Source organism: Uranotaenia lowii, unplaced genomic scaffold (genome assembly GCF_029784155.1).
Source record: "Uranotaenia lowii strain MFRU-FL unplaced genomic scaffold, ASM2978415v1 HiC_scaffold_63, whole genome shotgun sequence".
Lineage (NCBI taxonomy): Eukaryota > Metazoa > Arthropoda > Insecta > Diptera > Culicidae > Uranotaenia > Uranotaenia lowii.
In genome coordinates this window covers 22,501-45,263 of record NW_026598567.1, presented here as the reverse complement: position 1 = coordinate 45,263, position 22,763 = coordinate 22,501, and the positions used below count along the sequence as shown (strand labels likewise).

Below are 22,763 nucleotides of genomic sequence, written 5' to 3'. Positions count from 1 at the left end.
ATTGTTAAATCATGTATGAAAAAGCGGGAAAAGTTGTAATTTTAAATGTAGAATAAATAAAATCTCTCTTTTCTTGTGAATCGTCCCCCAGTTAAGACGCATTTATCTTTACCCATCCGAAAATGGTCTGCTAAAACATTGGTGCCGTGACCAGGATGGGAAAGCTTTCACCAGGAGTCGGTATCTCCTGACACAGCGTTAAGCTATCCCGACGAATCACCCTGGACCTAACGGAGCGATCTGATTCTGCTAATTACACCTTGACGGTCACCGAAATTCCCGTGCTCGACAGAAGGCCACCGCAAACAGCTACCCAATTTTGAATTAATGTACCAGAAGAGTCCCGCAGACCCGTTGACCCAAAGGCCCATAGACCCACAGAAACTTTAACCCGCTGAACTGACGTCCCCCAGTGCCTTAGTCCTGCAGAATGGTTGTCCCGCTGAATTTTTGTCACGCTGAATGGTATTCCCGCTGTATGATTGTCCCGCTGAATGGTTGTTCCGCTGAATGGTTGTCCCGCTGAATGGTTGTCCCGCTGAATGGTTGTCCCGCTGAATGGTTGTCCCGCTGAATGGTTGTCCCGCTGAATGGTTGTCTCGCAGAAAAGTTGTCCCGCAGCAACTGAGAAAGCAACTGAGTCGTTTGAAAAACACCGATTGTCCTGACTACCGTAAGTTCCAAGTTCTCCGGATTCCAGTAGTCTACGTGAACCTCCAGATCCAAAGAAATCCGTCCCTTCACTCCGCGTTTTTAGACAAATTACAACGATTTTTTTACTTAGAATCTGGTGATTAAGTCAACAACAGTTCTGTGGCTCTAGTCTTCTAAGTAGGTCTGTGAAAAATTTAATCAAAACAAAATTAGGGCTACCGAGGTTAAAACATTTGTTTTAGTTGGCCGGTATGTTCGAACTGAAATGTATTGGTCACCCTGACATTGCTGGAATGCGCCTTTAAGTATAGTGTCCATCTGAGCACCGCTATAATGATGTCAGTTTGCTCTATTGTTAAATCATGTATGAAAAAGCGGGAAAAGTTGTAATTTTAAATGTAGAATAAATAAAATCTCTGTTTTCTTGTGAATCGTCCCCCAGTTAAGACGCATTTATCTTTACCCATCCGAAAATGGTCTGCTCAAACAGCCCAAAATTGAGATTTTTTGAGCTAGGTTTATTTAAAAAAATACGATTTTTTTTAGCTTGAAATACGATTTAAAATCTGGTTATGTTAATAGATGAAAAAATTTTGATTCAATTTTTTTTTCTTGATTTTTGTTGGATAGTTTCTGGATTTTTGTCAAATTGGCCCGGATATTGCCCGGATTTTCGTTCAAAATTTCGGAAATAAAATATCCGGGTATTGCCTGGACTTGCCCGACCAGGATACGTGAGGGAGAACTTCTGGTAACCTTAAGCTAAGTTTACCATATTTTGATACCATTTTTAAGATTTAAACCATCGAAAAAAGTTTGTTTTAATATTTTGTAAATTAAGGATTCTTCATACAAATCTTAATCATCATTCGAAAGAATTTAGAATGTATTTTCGAAAGTTTCTATTTAACACGAACATCCATTTATGTAAAACTAGCTGACCCGGTGTGCTTTGCTACCCCTTCGATGGAAAAATTAAGTTCGTTAATATTTTTTTTAATTAAAATAAACTTCTTTTTAAACAAACCTTCAACATTATTCAAAAGTGATCTATTTTTTATGACATCTGAGCTTCTAGATTGTCTTGAGTCTCAACGTACCATGAAGGTTTTAAGGTTGAATAAGCCACCCTTTAGAAAAATAAATAGGAGGGAACCCTGTGTCCTCCGAGGGATATTCAATACAATGAAAAAAAAAACACTTTCAATTAAAAAATTGTCCCTTTTTGAAGCGAGAGGAGTATTAAGAAACAGGCAAATTTGAACATAATTTAAAAGTTTTCCAGACTTTACGGAAACACTAAGATATTAGTTTCATTAATTAATATGTTTTGTATGTTACATTTATTGAATATGAGAGCCTTCAATTAATACAATAATCATCTAATTTTATAAAAACTTATTTATTAATTTGATAAATCATCTCATTATGTCAAAACGTTTTCGTTCATGATTTTTTAACAAAAATACTTCGAGGAATTTTAAAATTTGGTCAATTTGTTGATTTTTTTTTTGATGATTTCCCTCTCCATTTTTCGGATTCAGAAAGGTTTGAAAATGTTACAGAAACCATTCCCGGTCTTGAAAACAGCTTCACTCCAAATAATAAGTTGATCAGTTCCAAAAATTGGTCGAATTATGTCAAATTTTTGACAATTTAGTATAGGATTCCCCTCTTTTTTGGATTCGGAGCGGTTCAGAATTATTATGGAAACCATTCCCGGTCTTGAAATCGGCTACAAAAAAAAATACACGTTGATTAGCTCAGTAGTTTCTGATTCTAAAAATTTTTCGAATTGGGTCATATTTTTAATAATTTTGTAAGGGAGCCTTGGGAGGCTTGAAAATATTTTAGAAATTATCTCCGATCCCAAAAACTCTTACAAACCAAATTTCACATTGATCGGTTTAGTAGTTTTCGAGTCTAAAGGGAACAGACAGACAGTCAACCCCCTTTTAAAACCTTTGAAATTCTGGAAAACTCCTAAAATGCAGTTATCTTTTCAAATAATTCGTAGAAGCATTATTATTCACTTTTACAAATAATCTTGTTTTTGTTGAAAAACCCAAGTGGAGCTATTCTTATTTCGCACCCCTTTTTTCACACTTTGGTCCTCAATGCCAATTGCTACGTCCAAAAAAAAAAAAAAAAACTTATGCTTGATTTATCCGTTAAGCAATTCAGAACAAACTGTGGAAGCAAATTTTCGATATTTTCAATAACTCATATTTTAATAAGCAAAACACATAGTGGTACTATTCTTATTTCGCTCACTGTATATAAAAGATAACTGAAAAATAAATAATCAAATTACGATAAAAAATCATTTTTTTTTTATTTTCATGATTTGTTAAAGCAAAACTGTCATAGAAAAAAATTGGTTGGGGACACCCCCCCTGAGGCAGTTCTTCCTACGGCCCTGAACACACACATATAGGATCTCAGTGAAACTTAATGTTTCTTTAAAGAGATTTAAATTCTACTTAACCATAAGCGTACATCTATCAAGAAAGCTATGGCTAGCATCTTATTTTTATTTTATTTACATAGTATTCCGTCTCACGACATAACTTGACGAACATAATTCCTGAAATTCAGTTGGTCCATGGCAACCGTTCTCCAATTTCTCGGGCACCCCACGTTCGCCAGATCACGCTCCACTTGGTCTAACTACCTTGCCTTGCTCGTTGCGCCCCCGCTCGTCTTGTTCCTACCGGATTCGTAGCGAACACCTGTTTTGCAGGACAGTCGTCCGGCATTCTCGCAACATGTCCAGCCCAGCGTATCCGGCCAGCTTTCACCACCTTCTGGATACTGGGTTCGCCGTAGAGTCGCGCGAGCTCGTGGTTCATCCTTCGCCTCCACACTCCGTTCTCCTGTACGCCGCCAAAGATGGTTCTTAACACTCGTCGCTCAAATACTCCGAGTGTACGCAGGTCCTCCTCGAGCAATATCCATGTCTCGTGCCCGTAGAGAACAACCGGTCTAATGAGCGTCGTATACAGGTTGCACTTCGTGCGAGGGCTAAGTCTTCTCGACCGCAGTTGCTTGTGGAGTCCATAGTAGGCACGACTTCCGCTGATAATTCGCCTCCTGATCTCACGGCTGGTGTCATTGTCTGCGGTCACCAGTGAGCCGAGATAGACAAAGTCTTCGACTATCTCCAGCTCGTCGCCGTCGATCGTGACCTTGTTACTACTGGACAAGCGGTTTCGGTCGGTCTCGGATCCGCAGGCCAGCATGTACTTCGTCTTGGACGTATTAATCATCAACCCAATCCTTCCTGCTTCGCGTTTCAGTTTGCGGTAGATCTCCTCCACCGCCGCAGATGATCTGCCGACTATATCAATGTCATCGGCAAAGCAGATAAGTTTACTGGATCTGTTGAAAATCGTGCCCCGCATTTCGCCCACCGCTCGTCGAATAACACCTTCTAGCGCCACGTTGAACATCATGCAGGATAGACCATCACCTTGTCGAAGCCCCCTGCGCGATTCGAATGAACTCGACAATTCACCCGAAATCCGCACACAGCACTGCGTTCCATCCATCGTCGCCTTGATCAGTCTAATCAGCTTCCCGGAAAAGCCGTTCTCGTCCATGATTTTCCTCGTTACGGTCAATCGTGTCGTATGCGGCTTTGAAGTCGATGAATAGATGATGCGTAGGGACTTGGTGTTCACGGCATTTTTGGAGGATTTGCCGTAATGTGAATATCTGGTCCGTCGCAGACCGTCCCTCCATGAAGCCGGCCTGATGACTTCCCACGAATCTGTTTGCTTGCGGCGTTAGGCGGCGGAGTAGGATTCGGAACAACATCTTATAGGCGGCATTGAGGACAGTGATCGCTCGGTAGTTCTCACAGTTCAATTTGTCGCCCTTCTTGTAGATGGGGCATATTACCCCCTCCTTCCACTCCTCCGGTAGCTGTTCTATGTCCCAGATCCGCACTATCAACCGGTGTAGACAATCGGCCAACTTGTCCGGGCCCATTTTGATGAGTTCAGCTGCGATGCCATCCTTCCCAGCCGACTTGTTTCTATACTGCTGGTGAATGGCTTCCTTAACTTCACTCATCGTTGGGAGTGGCTCCTCTTCGTCGTTGGCTACGTCGGCGATGTACCTTCCCCCACCGTCTTGATCTCCTGCATGTGCGCCGTTCAGGTGTTCATCGAAGTGCTGCTTCCACCTTTTGATCACCTCACGATTGTCCGTCAGGATACCCCCGTCCTTATCCCGCACTGAACCAAATCGGGCTATAAAATGTATAAGATCATTTTAATAATAATTACAAATACTATGTCTAATAGAAACTAACGGTAAATTCATTGAAAATTATATCAAAATCCAATACTTTCTACCAGTTCGTCGATATCGGACAGTATCCGGTGAAAGATATTAGAAAAACCAATAAATCTTAAGAACTTTTAACACTTTTTGAAATGTATTGGAAAATCCAGTAGATTTGTTCGTTGAGTTTTCGTTATCTGTTCAGACTCAGAGAAAGTAAACCAGCAGCCGGCAAACATAAAATGAATTTAAACAGGACGTCTGGTGTATTATGACCTCAGTTTGTATCAGGGTGGTGCGGAATCGGAAAATCCTTCAGCAGCGAATAATCAAACAGCTAGTGATAAAAAATTTCCTCAAGAATGTTACAACTCGTCGTAAGTAAACATAACTTCTGAATTAAATTGTAATTTGTGTTTTCAATGAATTTATTTTTTCCAGCTAACATTTTATTTAAACGGGAGCGCACGGATGAATAAAAATTAGACATCTGGCCAGAGAAACGTTCGGGCTCATGCATGATTATGATCCGGAAGAGGTTCATCATACTTAACCAACATCAATATGAGAATAATAATAATTATTAAACTACAATTTGAAAAATCTGATGAATTCCGCTCGCTGTTCCTTCATTCCATTTCTGGTTCGCGAGACTCTTTAGGAACCCGAACCAGAAGAACTTCCGGACCTGCCACCGATGCTAGTTGAACAGATCTTCGCGATTATGAAAAGTTTTTAATCGGTAAGTTTAAATAAATTAAGGTTCCTCAACGAATAGTAATTTTCAATAAATATTAATTGCAGGTGACAACAAAGAAACGGAGTACGGAATGGCGTGTGGAATCCTTAAACTTGAACAGTACTGCTGAGAACAATAGAACCGAGTCCGGAATGTTCACCAAATATACAAGGACAATTGATTGGAACGGAAAGTTTTCTTTTTAGGTTATAACAATAAATATGTTTAATCAAGCTCCATAATGTTTCTCATTTACGCTGCAGTGAATTAAAACAAATTAATTTAAGAATAAATTGAACAACGGCATATTTTATGGAATCTATGAACTATTAATTTTACTTTTTTAAATAATAAATCAAATCATCCTGGCGCACTTTGAAATTCATTGAAAATTCCTTTAAAATTAATCACCCATATTTCGACCGTCAAATCGTAAAAAGTATTGGATTTTCCTTTAGTGCAAAAACACTAAAATTTCCAATAAAGCTTATAGCCCGATTTCGGTCAGTGCGGCACATTTCGGCTTGCGGCACGAAGCCTTTGCGGGATGCGTTGATTTTCTGATAGAACTTTCGTGTTTCTTGGGAACGATGCAGCTGCTCCAGCTCCTCGAGCTCCTCCTCCTCCAGGCGGCGCTTTTTCTCCTGGAAAATTCGGACTCGCTGCCTCTGACGCTGTCGGTGATTTTCCACATTTCGACGGGTGTTTCTTTGCACTACTGCCGCCCGCGCGGCATTCTCTTCGTCCATCACCCTCCTACACTCCTCGTCGAACCAGTAGTTCCGTCGAGATCGTTCCACATAACCGATGACGTTCTCCGCAGCACTGTTGATGGCTGTTTTGATGGTATCCCAACAGTCCTCGAGAGGGGCTTCGTCAAGCTCGCCCTCTGCAAGCAGCGCTGCTTCGACCGATTGCGCGTAGTCTGCCGCGACCTCAGGTTGCTTCAGTCGCGCGATATTTAACCGAGGCGGGCGCCGGTTTCGCGTGTTGTTCACTACGGAGAGTTTTGGGCGCATCTTCACCATCACCAGATAATGGTCCGACTCGATGTTGGCGCCTCGACAGGATCTGACGTCGATGATGTCCGAGAAGTGCCGGCTGTCGATCAAAACGTGGTCGATCTGTGATTGAGTTTGGTACGGTGATCTCCAGGTGTACTTGTGTGGGAGGCGGTGCTGGAAAAAGGTACTACGTACGGCCATTCGTTTGGAGGCGGCGAAATCAATAAATCTGAGGCCGTTTTCGTTGGTCAGCTGGTGCGCACTGAACCTTCCAATTGTCGGTTTGAATTCCTCCTCCTGGCCGACCTGAGCATTGAAATCCCCGATGACGATCTAGCATCTTACAAATGCTGAAACTACCAGCTCACAGAATGAAAACTGCCGTGACCGAGACTCGAATTCATGACCTCTGGATTAGAAGACTTAAACGATATTCTCTAGGCCACGGTTGGCGGACAAAACAATATCAAAACTCCAGAAAGGAATATTCTTCAATTTTTGTTAACATGTGACATTAATCATAAAATTAAATTCTTTAACTCCTTTTTTTTGGTACATTATATCTCCGAAACTATTATATAAAACGAGAAACTGAAAGATGATTCGAACCAAGTGTATACACCAAATTAATTCAAAATCAGATTTTGGGTCAAAACTATACTTTCTATATATTATCAATGATCTATTCTGATCAATCAATCTATTTTTACCTTTGAAATCACATTATTTGAAACGCAATATAACCAAAACTAGAGGCTTTAGACAATATCAGACATAATATTTGAGTCAATCCTTATCCAATAGTATATTAAGTAATACTGTTAAATCTTTAAATTTTTTGATTGTTTTTTTTTATTGCAATAAGTCCCTGAAACTCATACAGAAAATACACCATAACATTTTTCCACGTTGTATTTTCTTGGTCCCATACAAAATTTTTCTCATATCGCCTAAACTTCAAAACCCTATGTAAATATTATACAAAGTCCTTGTACCCGAAGAGAATCCAATATTACCCTTTCTATTTTACAAAGTTTATTTATTAGCCTATATTGTGTAAACCTATTGAAGAGACTTCTGTAGTGAATAGGAATAGCAATATAAATAAATAAATACTAACACTATTCTGATAAAGAGCAAAAGCATGAACAATAAGCTAATATTGTACTACGTCATTAAATGTAAAAATTAGTTAAATTTGAGAGAAATCTCAAAACATATTCAAGCGTGTTAAGAAAAAAGACTATAATCGCAAGCTTACGAGAAAAGGATAGACCTATCAGGTGTAACGATTCATAGAAAGAGAGAGAGTGTGTATAACGTGAGTTCGACGGGTTTTGGAAAACGACATTCTGTTGGTTAAGTTTGCAACGAGTGGACGCAATAAGATTTTTTCGGCACATGAAATGAGTTGGTGTAGTGAAAATAAAAGGAAATTCTTCGAAATGGACCAGGCAGAATACGACAATGGCGCAGTATCTGCTCCTGTGCGGTAAGTCATGATTATTTAATTTAAATTTCCGATTTATGATGGAAAATAAGAAAACCATAAGTGACAAGATGGCGTCTGACTTCTTGTCGGAAAAGTAAATTTGGGGACGACTTCTCCGCCATTTTTAATTTTTTAAATCAGTTGGAATTAAACTATGAAAAGAAATATTGGAATAGCGTCGAACGATGAATATTTCTACAACAAGTGAAAGTGATTGTCTTTACCAATGCGAAAGCGAATTAAAGTTGGTTAAGGTTTGAGCAACCATATCGATAAAACACAACATGATTGATCGCGAACAAAGGTGATTGAAAAGTTACTGAGAAAAATCGTATTAATTTTTCTTACACCATTGAAAAAATGAACAAGTTGATATTCTTTACCTTTAGAAGCATTTCACTTGAAAAATATATTAATAAATCTTGTACACCTTGGAAACATTGCTAAACACGAACTGTGGATAGAGTGCTAGTCTCTACCAATATTATCAATAAATTATATTGATTGATCTTGTATATCTTGAAAATCACTACAACTTCATTTCATCGTTTGTTTCTAAATCTTAGAATAAAATTCAAGTGGGACTAGAGATTTGTCAAACAATGATATCATTACGAAGCAAACAACTGTTAATTTTCTGTAAGTATTTAGTATAACATTGCGTTGACAGCCCATACATGACCCCGTCGTTGGTTGTGATTCAATCACAAATGCTAAAGAGCTGTCCCTGATGAAGACAAACAGAACGAAAGGAGGGCGTTCGGAAGAAAAATAATCCAATAAGCAGCCGGATGTAATTATTGCCTTACCAGCACAGTTTCTGCTATTTATGTTTGGTTTTATTTTCGTTTCAGTAGATAGCTGTCACAACTCTTTGGCCTTACATTGGAATATGTATGTTAGTTCTTGACTGCTCAGGACAGGCACAATGCAGTCGTACATGTGTAGAATGTTTGAAATATGGTAACTTTAAACAAACCTCAACTGGTGAATTTGTGGTTCCGGTTTGAAATTAACAGTGGAAGAATTTCTAACTAGTTATTAGGAAAAACAATTGCTACGATACTTCTAAGTAGTGCAGGTGATGACCGGTTCACGTAACTGGTGTGCCCTCTTCTATGGGCGTGTCAAATAAGATTTTGTAGGGCCATTCACGATGTATGACGGGTCCGATGTCACCTTCTAAAATGGCGATCAATTCATCGAGGTACCGCACATCGTCAAGGTCGTCCGAAAGCTTTCGGGCATCCGCCAACAGGCGATTGGTAGTTGCTTCGAGTGACTGAAATAGAAGAAAAATAAATAAATTTATACACATTCACATTGGAGGGGTTTGGCTTACCAAAATGTCGTTATGAAGCTCAACTGATTTGTACATCAGAGAATGTATGTTGGTATCCAGTTTTCCTATTTCTTCGATTTTATCCGAGATGTCCTCGATCATGCTGGAGGTGGTTGAGCTGTAACTGGTTTGTCCGGAGGAACTTCCGGAATCGTAACCACTGGTTTTCCGTCGATAGTTTTGCAGCTGAAAACTGTTCATTATGTTGGATTCCAGCAAGCCGAAGCATCGATATCGCTCGTTCCTCCGGACCGCACTGGATTTGCTTCGTGCTCCTCCACTACTCTTGGGATGTCTGTGCAGCGGGCTGTATAGATCGCACTTCTGCCCTTTACTGTGCTTGCTGTCATCGTTGTTGTGCTCTGAGTTTCGTGAACATTGATGCTCAACCACATGTTGCTCATCATCACTGGATACCCCGGAATCTGCACGGAAACGTTCCCTGGAACTGGACTTCGATTTGGGCTGATGAAAGGGTGAAGATTTCAGCAAACCACAGCAGCAGTCCACGTTCAGATTCAAAGTGTTGATGTCTGTTCGTTCGAGTTCTTCGTACAGGGTTAAGGCATTTTCCTCGTCCACCGATAGTGCAAATTCCATGGTTGATTAGCTGAAAAAAATAAGGAAAGAAGTTTAGATAAATGAATTGATAGTGCTTGAAAAATTTCAACTGTTCAAGTTTAAATGAATTTAAATGTAATTTGATCCACTTTGAATGAAGTGTCTCTAGTTTCAGTAACTTACTGAGTAAAGCCATTTTAGTTAAGTATTTAACACTCATCGTGCGTGATACGAAAGCGAATTTGGCAAGGACGAAATATTCTTAATTCTCAAAATCTATAGTAGGTAGTCTGGTGAACGATGAAACTTATTTCTTATTTAAGAAGAGAAATCACCGTGAATTTAATTTTGGATGTGCCTCCTATATTGGGTACTACTTCTTCAATACAGTTAATTGGTGCGGGACAAAGAATTTAGTATGAGGTCAAGCTTCTATTCCAAATGCTCTTCGCTCATTTCACCACCTTAGAATTTTCTTCTGATCTTCTATCCGTCTTTCATTTCAACTCTTCAACTCTCACCGATAAAGCCGCAAATTATTTTCATAAAAATGAAACTTATTTAGAAGAAGAGAACCCTTAAGCAGCAAATTTATCTTTGTGAAATATAATCAACATTTGATTTCAAGCTTTTCTAGCTCTAACAGCTAGCCAAATTTCCAGGCTCAAGATTTTGATGCGTATCAATCTGATTGCAAGTATTATAAAAACCGCATAGCTCAATGTCACGTTTCGCTAATTCTATGTGGTTCACACTGCTGAGCTCATTCGCGTGGATAAACGATCACTTGAGTGGTAAATGAGCTTGAGCTGAGCCACTCAATAATCATGTAGCTAGGTATAAGTAAAGATGTGCTTATTACTGTTTCCAGTTGTTATTAGTTAGTTACTTGCCTGTGCTCTACTTCTCGCGGAACGAAAACATCATTTGCCATGCACAAACACATAGGAGCTCAATATTACGTTTCGTCGCGAATAAGCCGTCCGAGTCTCTGAACTTATCCGTATCCATATCGAAGATCAACATCCTTATCATACGGGCTTACAGGGCTTAAATTTTAGCTTCTTTAAGACTTCTTTTTTTGTTTGTTTTTTAACCTTACCTCAGCTACCTAACCTAGGTACTATTTTTTTCGGTTTTCCTCTCTTATCTTTTATTTAATACATTCTTGAGCTAACAAATACTGCTTAATTATGTACATTAAAAAGAAATTCTCTATATCCAATGGAGTCGTTTTCAATGCGATCAAAACAGTCGTAAATAAGCTAACCCACGTCACAAAGTTTAACATTTTCTAAGTCGAAGAATACAGATTTTACATGAAAATGACGAGACGATTCTGAAACACTAAATTTTATACTGCCGCTAATAGCAAGTCCGTTAAACTTGCGTTTTTGTTGAGTTAAGAAAATAGCAATAAAAATTCTTAACTTGTTATGAGAAATTTCAAAAGCATTTGTTAATTACGTCACAAACAAATACCTTTGCATCATTGCTTGAGCAGATCATCAGAATTTTGTTCGATTGTGTTGAAAATTATACTCTGGGATGCACATGTGATTATTTTCACGGTAGACATCTAGCAAGAGTAAATGCGGATGAAAACCATGGCCAGAAGAAGGCTTATCACGGCCTGCCGGAACATATTTCTTGAACAACCTTGGGTAAGCATTCCACATTGGCCACATTTAGGAAAGCTACTGGAATTTCAAAAAAAAAAGGAAATGCTCAGTTTGGCCCGGTTGCCCAGATATCTTAGAAAAAGACCCGGATTTTGTTCTGTTTTTTCCCAAAAAAAAAGCCCAAAAAGTCTCGATTGGCCGTGCCTCGGGCAATTTGGCGGAATCGTGTTTTTCGGCACAATACAGACGTTTTGGCTTTTGTACCGCCTTAATTTGTCTTTGGCGTAAATACATGATACCAAATCGGGCAAAAATGTCATGCTGCTTGATCACTGGCAATAAACGCTTCTGGAGGCATTCCTTGATTTAGTTCTGGGAGTTCATTGTATCCGATGTGACGTACGCCACACCATCACCTTCTTGCCAAATTTTTCGGTGAAAATGGCCTTCTCCGTTTCGGGGATATCCTTGTCCTTGCGTATAATGAAGTAAATATTGTGACCCAGGAAGGGTTTTATAGTCCAATTTCACATACTTTTCATCGTCCATGATAATGCATCCAGAACTTTTGCATAATATTGAATCATACAGTTTCCGGACTCTTGGTTTGGTAGAAGCGGCTTGATTTGGGTTCATTTAGGGTTTTTCTGCTTCCGGTAGGTCTTGAGCCCAAGTCACTATTTAGCACGCTTCACGTTAGACGTCGTTAGACTTTTCTCGCCACATCCCGAACGGAAGCCGATGGTTTCTGATTGTAGGCATCCCTGACCTTTTTGTCGATAGCAGAACTTACAGGACCAGTTCTTCGACCACTCCTCGGTTCATCTTTAAATATACATTTTTTGACTGTTAACGGTGTGCTTATAAGGCTATGATCATTTAGTATCCGGGCAGTTACAAACGTGTGTACATATTTCAAAAACTGTTCATTTGATCGAAAAATTAACTTTGGAGGAAATGAAGACATTTAATGTAAAAATATAAAAAAAATATTTATCAATGAATTCAAGAAATACTCTAACTTTATCATAAAATCTCTTTTTTATCCTTGCACACTTTTTTCAGTCATGTATTTATTTATTTTTTTTTACCACAGAAGCAAAACCTCTGCAAAATCATGATATTCTACACAAACTCACCTGGAAAAAGCAATTGGAATCTGGTTGGAACCTTTTCATGAGTAGGCATCTCGAAGAATTTGATTTTTTAAATCCGATTTTAACATAAATTTTGTTGTCCATCAGAACACATCTGTCATATTGCGTAAAAACCGGATGCACAGATTGCGATCTTTGGAACTGATCATTTTAAGTTATTTACTTGGTGTCTACTAGTCAGGCAACACTTTTTGGCTGCCGGAAATGGATTTTTTGCATTATTTAAGGAGTCTGCATTCAGTTATCCTCAATAACCATAGAATTTAAGATCAAGGGTTGCACTCCGATGGTTGGTTTGAACTTCGTGTGGATCCTAGAGTGGCTCCTTATACTTCTTAACCATTTGATTCGAAAAAAAAAATCAGAAAAAACCAACAGTTCATGAGCTTTCAAGTCAACAATGAAGAATTTTCGAGGCGCAAAATGCGAAAAAGTAGCAAAGTTGTGCAAAATTATTTTTATAGTGTCTTTTTGCATCGTAAATATCTCAAACACACGTTATCTTAAAAATCTATCAAAAATAGGCAAAATAGTCCTTTTCATAACCAACACAACGCTCTTAAAGTTTTGCATATCCGAGCTCTATTAACGTAGCTATCACCGAAATAAAGTGCCCGGATACTTAACGATCATAGCCTTAATATAGTATAGATATTATAGTATATAGTATAGAACAGTCTATACTTGAATTTTAACCGGATTTGATCGGATACTGCCTGATTATTGAGTTTAAAATTTAGAAACCCAATGCCTAGGATACTGCAAGGTTTTTGGGTAAAAATGATGGAATTTTCCCGGCCCGGATACGTTCAGAAATAAATTTGAAAGCTTAATGTAGGGTATGAAGAGGACTGTAAGTAAAGATCTCCTTTGCTTAATCATTTTATCCAATTAAAATTTCAAAACATAATGTTTGGAAAAATAGCAAAAAATTCTTCACATGCGAAAATTTGCTATATTAACCGGGTTGATCTGCATCATATTCAATGCGCGGTCACTGCAGGCTGCACATGTAACTGTATGTTTCAAAGCACACAACATGGTCGTTTATCACTATAATTATTGACTTTGGACCGACATGTGATGATTTTTGCGATTGCACCGACTTGCGATCATTTTTAAGAGCAAGTTGAGTCGTGTTGGGAAAAAGTGGTAGAAATTTCGATACTCGTAGCACATTTTGAAAATTCTACCATGCGAAAATGTGTTCAAGATCTTTGGCCGTTGTATTTTTTTACAACACTGTTTCTATTTCTGCAGTATATGATAAAAAGCTTGAAAATGTTTTGCCTGGTAAAATTTTCAAAATGCGCTACAAGTGTCAAAATTTCTACCACTTTTTTCCTACCGAGTGAATTTGCTCTGAGATGGGACAAATTTACTTAAGGTCTTTTGAATGTTCATCAGTTTAAGGTTCAAGGTTTTTTGTAACACGAGATTCTCCGACTTTCAGTAAGTAGGCGAGGAGTGAGCGGGGCACTCAATGAGTTTGTTTACAAACATAAGATTATTTGCACAGCTTTTCTGTGGTTTGTTAGTAAACAAACAGAACTCCATGAGTTCCGCAGTTGCATAGCCTAAATATTTAGCTAAAATGGCTGAATCGGCAATTTTATGTACGGTAGCATCTCCTAAATCTACATACCTTGGTTCTCAAATTACATTTTTCCCCTAAAATGATAATGTGGAATCATCGTAAAGGTGATTCCACTAATAAACTTAAAAGTGATGGAAATGCAAAGGGACGGACTTGCCATGAGCGGCAGTATAAGAATCGGTTGGGATCCAGCTGAGTTATAACAGCGCGAATGAAGTTTTTGTCAAAAAAAAGGAATATGAGCCCTAAAAGCTGTCTTGATTCTTCAGATGGTCGGATTTTTACAAATCGAACATAATGTGGTTCATTTTTTAGATAATCTATAATTTTTCAACAAATTCAACATTATTGGAATTTTTTTTTAAAAGTATTTTTATTGATTTTTCAATGCTAATTGCGAGGAACGGTTAGAAAAATTAGAAATAGATACCGAAAATTAAAGATTGAACAAGTCAGAATGACAAGATATCACTGTTAAAGGTGTACACAAAATTTGAAGGCTGTTGTGAAAAATGGTTCAGAATAGCTTGAAAATTCGTGACGTGAATTCAGTTCACAACGCTGTTTTGTTTAAACTGAGTGATTTCACGTTACAACTTTTAAGAAGCATAACTTTGTTTGTTGTTCTTCAATCAGAAAGCTTTGTACATCAATCTGTTGGTAATTGATTTGTTTAAAATTTGTTTTAAGACATCGGTATTTTATTTCTTCAGGGAGAAAAGAAAATTAAGGTGATACTGATTGGAGTCAAAAATGATCAATTCCAGCGTAAATTCACGTCATAAAAGCTATCGATCACCAATATAAACATACATTTTTTTTAATAATCAAATCATTCTCATTCCAAAAGGAAAATAATTTAATTTATTTATTTCATTTGCTACTATTTGCTACTTTGTTTTCATTCTGCAGTAAAAAAATTGGTTGACCTCTAGATTGATAACAGTTCAGAAAAGTCTAAGCTTGTAAGGTCTTCTTTAAGGATAGAAAAATAGCAAAATTTAGCTAGAAATAATAGCAATAAAAATGCACAATAAATAAGAAAATTTATTTTAAAAACCATTTTCTTACTCATGACCATCGCACAAACTGAAAAACTAATTCATTTGAAAGTTACATATCGGCTGACAAAAAGAATCAACTTTCCAGTTCCCTTGAGCGAATTTTATACACTTATTAATGAACTTGAAAGTTGCAAAAGTGATTAATATGTGCGTTTTATGTGACATATTTTTCTCAATTCCCATGATTGAACTATATGTACTCATTAATCAACTTGATAGTTGCAAAAGTGATTTATATGTAGGTTGTAAGGAACTTAAGTCACATAAAGGGCACAAAAGTGCTCAAAACGGGGTTATTCTAAAGCACAAACAGTGCATTGAGGTGCTGTTTTCCTTGCTGGCTGGCTGCTAAAAAATCATATCACCACTTCGAGTTTTAATTTCAGTTAGAAATTCTACTGTGGTAGCGTGTTCGATTCTCATCACGAAGGTTGGGATTCGATCAACAAGCCGGGCAAGTTTTTTTTTCGATAAGTAATTTGATACTTTAGTGACCATTCTGATGCGACATATGTAGGAAATGTAAGAAAGAGGCAAATGAGCAGCAAACTGAACAAATCTCGGCAGTTTTTTTTAATCCGGTGCGTAGCATCATGGCGGCACCATGTACTGAACATAGTAAATAATCAAGAGAAGGTGATATGGACCGATGTCAAGGATGCAATTGAGATAGAGAAAGAATTTTTTGCTCATTTTACAATTTTTAGGAAGCTAAATTAAAGCTGGCCGCTGGAAGCTGAATATAAGATCATTAAGACTTGTTAAGGAACTTGAAAGTATCAATGAGAACTTAAATTTTGAGCTGCATAGAACGTACTTCATATCAATAATGGGGCTGAGTAAGCTTTTTCGTACCTGTTTTAAGGGACTTTTGGTTGCTTGGGAACTGTCCCATGTGACTTTTGGGTCATTTTTACTTTTTTGCTGAAAACGGTCTCTTTTAGTGATAACTTTCGAATAAAAACTCAAACAAGTATACTTTGTTCTGAACTTATACCACATTTTCCATCAAAGTGGTTCTCCTATGTTGATATTTCTACGCAAGGATGTCACACTAGAGAAAATTCTATAGAAAATGCATTGACATTGCATTAACATTTGTTTAAACTGTTGAATATAACGTTATTCACCGAAAAGAATACTTAAATAGAGAGTGGCAGATGAGCGAAGAACCTTGAGTGATTTACTTAGAGAAATTTTCACCATCACTTTTCGGTAGGCACTACTTACAAGATCGATACTCAACTATACGTTTTTATAAACAATATTTTTTTTGGAAAAATATAAACAATACGAGTTTTTAAAATGATAGAATAAGTGTAGCCGTGTGACAGTTTTTCGTAGAACTAGCAGCGGAATGGGTTCTGATTCTACGTAGAAGCGTTACACGAAGCATTTTTGGCCTTAATTTTCCATTTGTGGTAGGAAATATATTACTTTTTTCAGGAAACATTGTAAAATTATTAACGTAACTGTTTACTAAAAAAAAAACTGTAGGTAAATTTTCAGTTGGAGAGAAAAATTGGAAATATAGCTGACATTTCAATCGCGTTTTTCACTTGGGACAATTTTGCTAGGAACGGCAGTAAAGAAGGTGTGGCTGAACTGATTAATACTCGTTTATTTTAGGGTTTTGTTTTCCGTTGAAATTTATTGCGTTCATGTGAATTTTTTTTTCAGGAACTATTTTTGCTGATTGAATATAATGAGTAATATGTACTCTGAATGAATGAAGTCATAAAAACAGAGCGTTAATATAAAATATGCAATATTGAAGTGTATTTTCTAACCTTCCAGTGAAGGTTAAACATAATTAAAACTGTAGCAATGATCGTTTTAATTCCTAGTCTTGATCGCCCACAACACTGATCGCTGATATACGCATGCACTAACAACTCCGGAGTGACTCATAACGTTTAGTTTCATAGAACTGACATGTGTAGGTAACGATATCGTTCTCGTTCTCAGCGTCGCTCAAGCAGACGATCAAATTGAATAAGATAACTGAATTGGAGAAAAAAAAAACTGACTCATTGATTCTGACTAGCCATACCTCCATACAACATGTAATTATTTTGGTTTTAAATTGTACATTGTTGTTTGGTCAGTTTTATCGAATTTGTTTACATTTGTATGATTCATTCAATGCGATCTTTCACTTGCACGAATCGTTTGTTTTTTACTGCCTTGATCGATGAATGAATAGTTTGAGTATAGGTGGCAGGAAGGAAATTCTTAATTATTTCGATTTTCGTTACAACAACAATGGCTCATACCATCGCTCGTTTGAAAGGGAAGAGACCCTCATTCTTCCGAATGCCTGAAATAGCACATATTTTAACTTTCACAAATCGTAGAAACGTACTTGAAGCAAGGTTGGGTTAAGTGTTGCCGCTGCTGATTAGCTGTTGATTAGCGAGCCTTCGACAAATGCATGTCGGTACCTTGGTTGCTCTTTTTTGCTATTTTTCTGCCCGTGAAAACACTCGAACTCGATTCGCGAAAACAGAAACCAATCGACACCGCACCGCACTGAAAGAACATGCGAAATTTCATACACCACTTGAGGGTAACCGATGCCGGTGACCGTGGCACAGTGGGATCGATGCAAGTTATTTTTTAATTTTTTTTTGAACAAATTTCGGGAATAATAACCGGGAACACACATGACGATAAGACGAATTTTTTGAATACTTTCCATCATTGATTTCCGTAGGAAAAAAAGTTTCTTTATCCTAATGTTCGGAGCAACTAGGGTAACACAAAATTTATGTAGACATTCCGAGGGTGTGTTTGGTTTGGTTTCGTGCAGGCCGCTCGAGATCGCGTCCGATTCAAACGGCATGTATAACCCAAAGGATGTTACACACGCACATGGCCCCCGGTCACTTACTTATTTCGTATCTTCATTTTAGCGCAGTGGCGTGTGGCTATATTTATCTCTCGTGTTGAGACTGGTTTGAAATCAAAATTTAAAATTGTGAAGCTCATGTATCGAAACTCTTTGTGTCAAGAAAGAAAACGCATCTCCTTAAAGAGTACAACGTTCTTATTTCAAGGTACGCCACTGGGTTTTTTTCCTACTACCAATACCTGTGGAGTGCACTTGGCGGATATTTGATAGCCACTATGTTCATTCTCATATATCACGCCGGTTTTCATCGCGTTGTTTACAATTAGTTCTGCGGCCATTCGGTACAGTGGATAATAATGGAAACAAACATTTGCATCTCACAGGGCTTATGCTTATCTATTGTGAACCTTTGCTCGTTTGAGAATTCCATAATGGTTTACAAGGAACAACACCATCGTCTAATAACAATGAATCACACAAATTTTTTATCACATGTTTTAAATGAAAATTCGTAAAATTCCAGGTTTTCACTCTCCATCATTCTCTGCCAAATATGCATTGCATGTATTTTTAAATTCATATTTGATTGAATTTTTTCTGGTTAACAAACGATTTAAGGGAGATAAGGGCATAATGGCCACCTTAAGGAAAACGTTTATTTAACCAAAGAGAACAGTTATAATATATGAATTACATCATTGTTTCGTGTTCAGACACTCAAATAGTCTATTTATTACCTAGTTGGATGAAACTTTAAAAAGTAGATTAAAACGTTCAAAACTGCATTTTAAATTTTTTTTACCGAAAGCTGAAAACCAGTCACCAGGGCATAATGAGAACCCCCCCCCCCCTGAGGCAGTATAAGCTCAATTTTTCGGGGCAAGATGAGCGTTTTCTGTCGGGGAATCTAGCAGCGAATTCGGCTGGATGAAGTCAACTGAATAATAGAGCTACAGCTTGACTTGTTTCATCTGACGATTTGACATAATAGTAAGGTGTCGGAGAGATAATCAGTAGACTCGAGTTCGATTCCTGGTCAAGGTGGTTTTTTTTTTTTCATTTATCATTCATGATCGATGCATTTTGCACTAAACGGTGAGGCGTAGATTCATCAAACAAAGCAATAACAAAATAATCTAGGTTTGTTTTTAAAATTCAAAGAATTAACACATGCTCTTACATTACGTTTCTGGTGTTTTGTTTGACGGATGATGCTGCTAGCCGTATAATGTAACAATCAAAAAAATCAATCGTGAATGGTATGTCAAAAAAAAAAAATCCCCTCGAACAGGAATCGAACTCGAGCCTACTGATTACCTCTCCGACACCTTACCAATAGGCCAAATCGACAGATGAAACACGTCAAGCTGTTACTCTGTTATTCAGTTGACTTCATCGCTGAAATCGCTGCTAGAATATACGGCAGGAAACGCTCATCTTGCTCTGATTAATAGTGCTCTGTTCGCCCCAGGTCAACAAATTTAAGTAAAAACGCGTTTTAAAATTGATTAAAGTGAAAAATTAAAAATTTTATGATGGTGAAAATTGAGAAACAATGTGTAAATCATGTTGCAGTGCGTACATTTCAGATCAAGATGATTTAAAGGTCATATAAGCTTATTTGATGGTGCTCAAAAATTATAATATTTTCGTCACTTGAGAACCTAGCTGGTTATTATTTAATATTTGTGTAAATATGAAAAGGATATTTCTTTTTTGGTGAAAAATTAATACTATAGGTAGTACGAAACAAGTCCTCATGAAAATTTGTTTAAGAAAATACGTACTTTTGTAGAAAAAAGGAGTGCTTATTATGCCCTGGGTGCTCGTTTTGCCCTTATCTCCCCTGAAAATGTAAATAAAAAGTCAAATTTGGCACCAGACCCCAGGAATGATAGGCGCACTACTCAAGATTTCGAAAATAATTTAGAAATGTACTTTGTTTCGAAAATTATCATTGGTAATCAATACTCGGAGTAAAATCGTGTACTGTCAGTGTTAATATATGCGTGGTTGTGCAATTTAAGACGCTAGAAAATAAAATGAAAAACCGATGAAATATATAGGAACTCAATGTACTGAAATCTCAGATGGAATTTCCTCCGTTGAAGAGAAAACCCCATATTCGCAAATTAAAACAATATAAAGCTTCAATAAAGATGATTGAAAATACCCCCGTACCAGTAGAAAATGAACGAAAACGCTATTTGTGATTAATAAAATTTAAATCAAATGCCACCCAACATTTGCGTCCAAATTAAACGAATCTTCACAAAAGCCTTTCCAAAATGTGCTTTTTCTGTCGCTCTGTTTTTGTCTAACAGAGCCGGAACTATCCGAAAACATTCTTAGCAACAGCTTTTCCAAACTATACTTTTCTTGTCACTCTGTCTCTGTTCACAAGAGCCGCAATAATTCGATAGTTTTCTTAGAAACAGCCTTCCCAACCAAATCAAAACAAACAATCGGCAGTAGTAGCCTTAAAAATCCACGCTTCCTAAGCCAACCCCGTCTTTTTTTTCATCGGAAAGCCAAACCAAAACAAACTATCAGAAACAGCAGCCTTAAATATCTGTGCTTCCAAATCCATTACGTCTTTTTTCCACCAGAAATCCAAACCAAAACAAACAATCAGAAGCAGTAGTCTTAAAAATCTGCACTTCTTTAGCCAATTTCGTTTTTTACCACCGGTAGGCCAAATCGAAGCGAACAATTAGCAGAAGCCGTCTTAGAAATCTGCACTTTCTGTGCCAATTCCGTCTTTTTTCCACCGGAAGGCCAAATCATGATAAACAATCAGCAGCAGCAGCCTTAAAAATCTGCACTTCCTAAGCCAATTCCGTCTTTTCACACCGGTAATCCAAACCAAAACTAACAATCAGCAAAGCTGCTTTAAAAATCTGAGCTAGCCGATTCCGTCTTATTCCACCGGATGACCAAACCAAACAATCAATCAGCAGCAGCCTTGCAAAATCTACACTTTCCAAACTAATCCGTCTTTTTCCCAGGGGCCGAATCAGAAACACTTTTCGTAGCAGCAACCATAAAAATATTTGTGCTCCTTGTGCCAATCCGTCTTTCTACCGGAGGTCGAATTAAAAACATTTTTTCGTAGCAGCAGCCTTAATAATCTGCGCTCCCTGTGCCAATCTGTCTTTCTATCGGAGGCCGAATCAGAAACAAATTTTTCGGAGCAGCAGCCTTGATAATCTGGGCTCTCTGTTCTTATTCTACCAACCACGCCATTGTCATTATTTTACGATTCTTATGAATCTCATTTCAGAGATTCACTCATACACGTCTGTCGCTCACAATAATAGATCAATAGGTGGTATGAATAAAAAAATAGCAATTGCTTCGATAGCTTTTACTTTGCTCGAACTTTTGAATGGCAACATTTGAAAGCATTTGCTCAGCTAGATATGAAAAAGCTGAGTAAAACATTTACTTTCAACCTGCTCCGGATTAAAAATATGCATGCCATTCGAAGAAATTGACTAACAAAACTGCTCGAAAATAGCAAAAGCAATTACTAGAGCTTTATTCATATCAGCCAATGACTGACTTTGTTTTGTTTGTTTTGCCCAGTGTTACCAAAATAACAAAAGTGGCCATAGAAATTATTTTATATATCTTCAGTGTTGCCGAATACAACTCTTATTTTATTTTTATTTTTTTTAAAACATGATCGGTTATATGAATAACGAATAACGAGAAATTCCAGCAAATTAATTTTTTTTGATATTTGAAAGATAATAAAAAATAAAAAAATGAATACACAGTCAAAAAAATTTGAAGAATCAACTCTTATACAAATGTCCGAATCAAAAAGCAACCAAATATTTCACAAAAAGTACTGAAAAACATCATTGTCTACCGATAAAAAAACGTATAAAACTCCAGTCTCTTATCAAAATCCTCCGGAATATTTTATTGATATTTTCGATTAATTATTTATCTTCATCAACTTTACCCATTGACATTTCGCACTGATTAAAACTTTGAAGTTGTGGCTCAGTGCGATTATACTTGCGCCCCTTTCGGGGGAGAGAATTTGCTGTTTCTATCGATCCCGACGGCAACGGCCCTATTTTTCTCACCCTCATACCCGGTTCGGTATGAAAGTGATTACACGCTTGAGCATTTTCACTATACTCGCGCTTGCTGCGGATGATCTAACTAGAAGTTCAAGCACGGTTCAAGTTCCTCTGCGCTACAAGCTTTGTATGGAAATTTCAAATTTTCAAATTTTTGCATCTCCCACAACTTTGTATGGAAACGCAATTTTTTATTCAAAAATCACCAGAGGTGTACTGAAAGTTAAAAGAAATATAACTTTTTATTTTAACTTTTATCCAAGAAAAGATATTCGATGTTATTAAAAAAA

General features: G+C 37.4%; 1 protein-coding gene across 3 annotated transcripts in view; it reads right to left on the bottom strand.

Moving 5' to 3' along the window:
* Window positions 1-8,976: 8,976 nt before the first annotated feature.
* The window catches only part of LOC129760502 (uncharacterized), a 21,829-nt gene continuing 8,042 nt past the window's right edge, over window positions 8,977-22,763 (bottom strand). For 2 of the 3 annotated variants that reach the window (XM_055758155.1, XM_055758154.1), the window contains exons 2-3: window positions 9,522-10,131; window positions 8,977-9,461 (exon numbers count right to left, since the gene is read on the bottom strand). In XM_055758155.1, coding sequence (XP_055614130.1) covers window positions 9,273-9,461; window positions 9,522-10,121 — 789 coding nt within the window. In that variant the 5' untranslated portion in view covers window positions 10,122-10,131 and the 3' untranslated portion in view covers window positions 8,977-9,272. Of the gene's footprint in view, window positions 9,462-9,521; window positions 10,132-17,887; window positions 18,065-22,763 lie in introns of those variants that run through there. The other variant, XM_055758153.1, reaches the window with a different exon arrangement.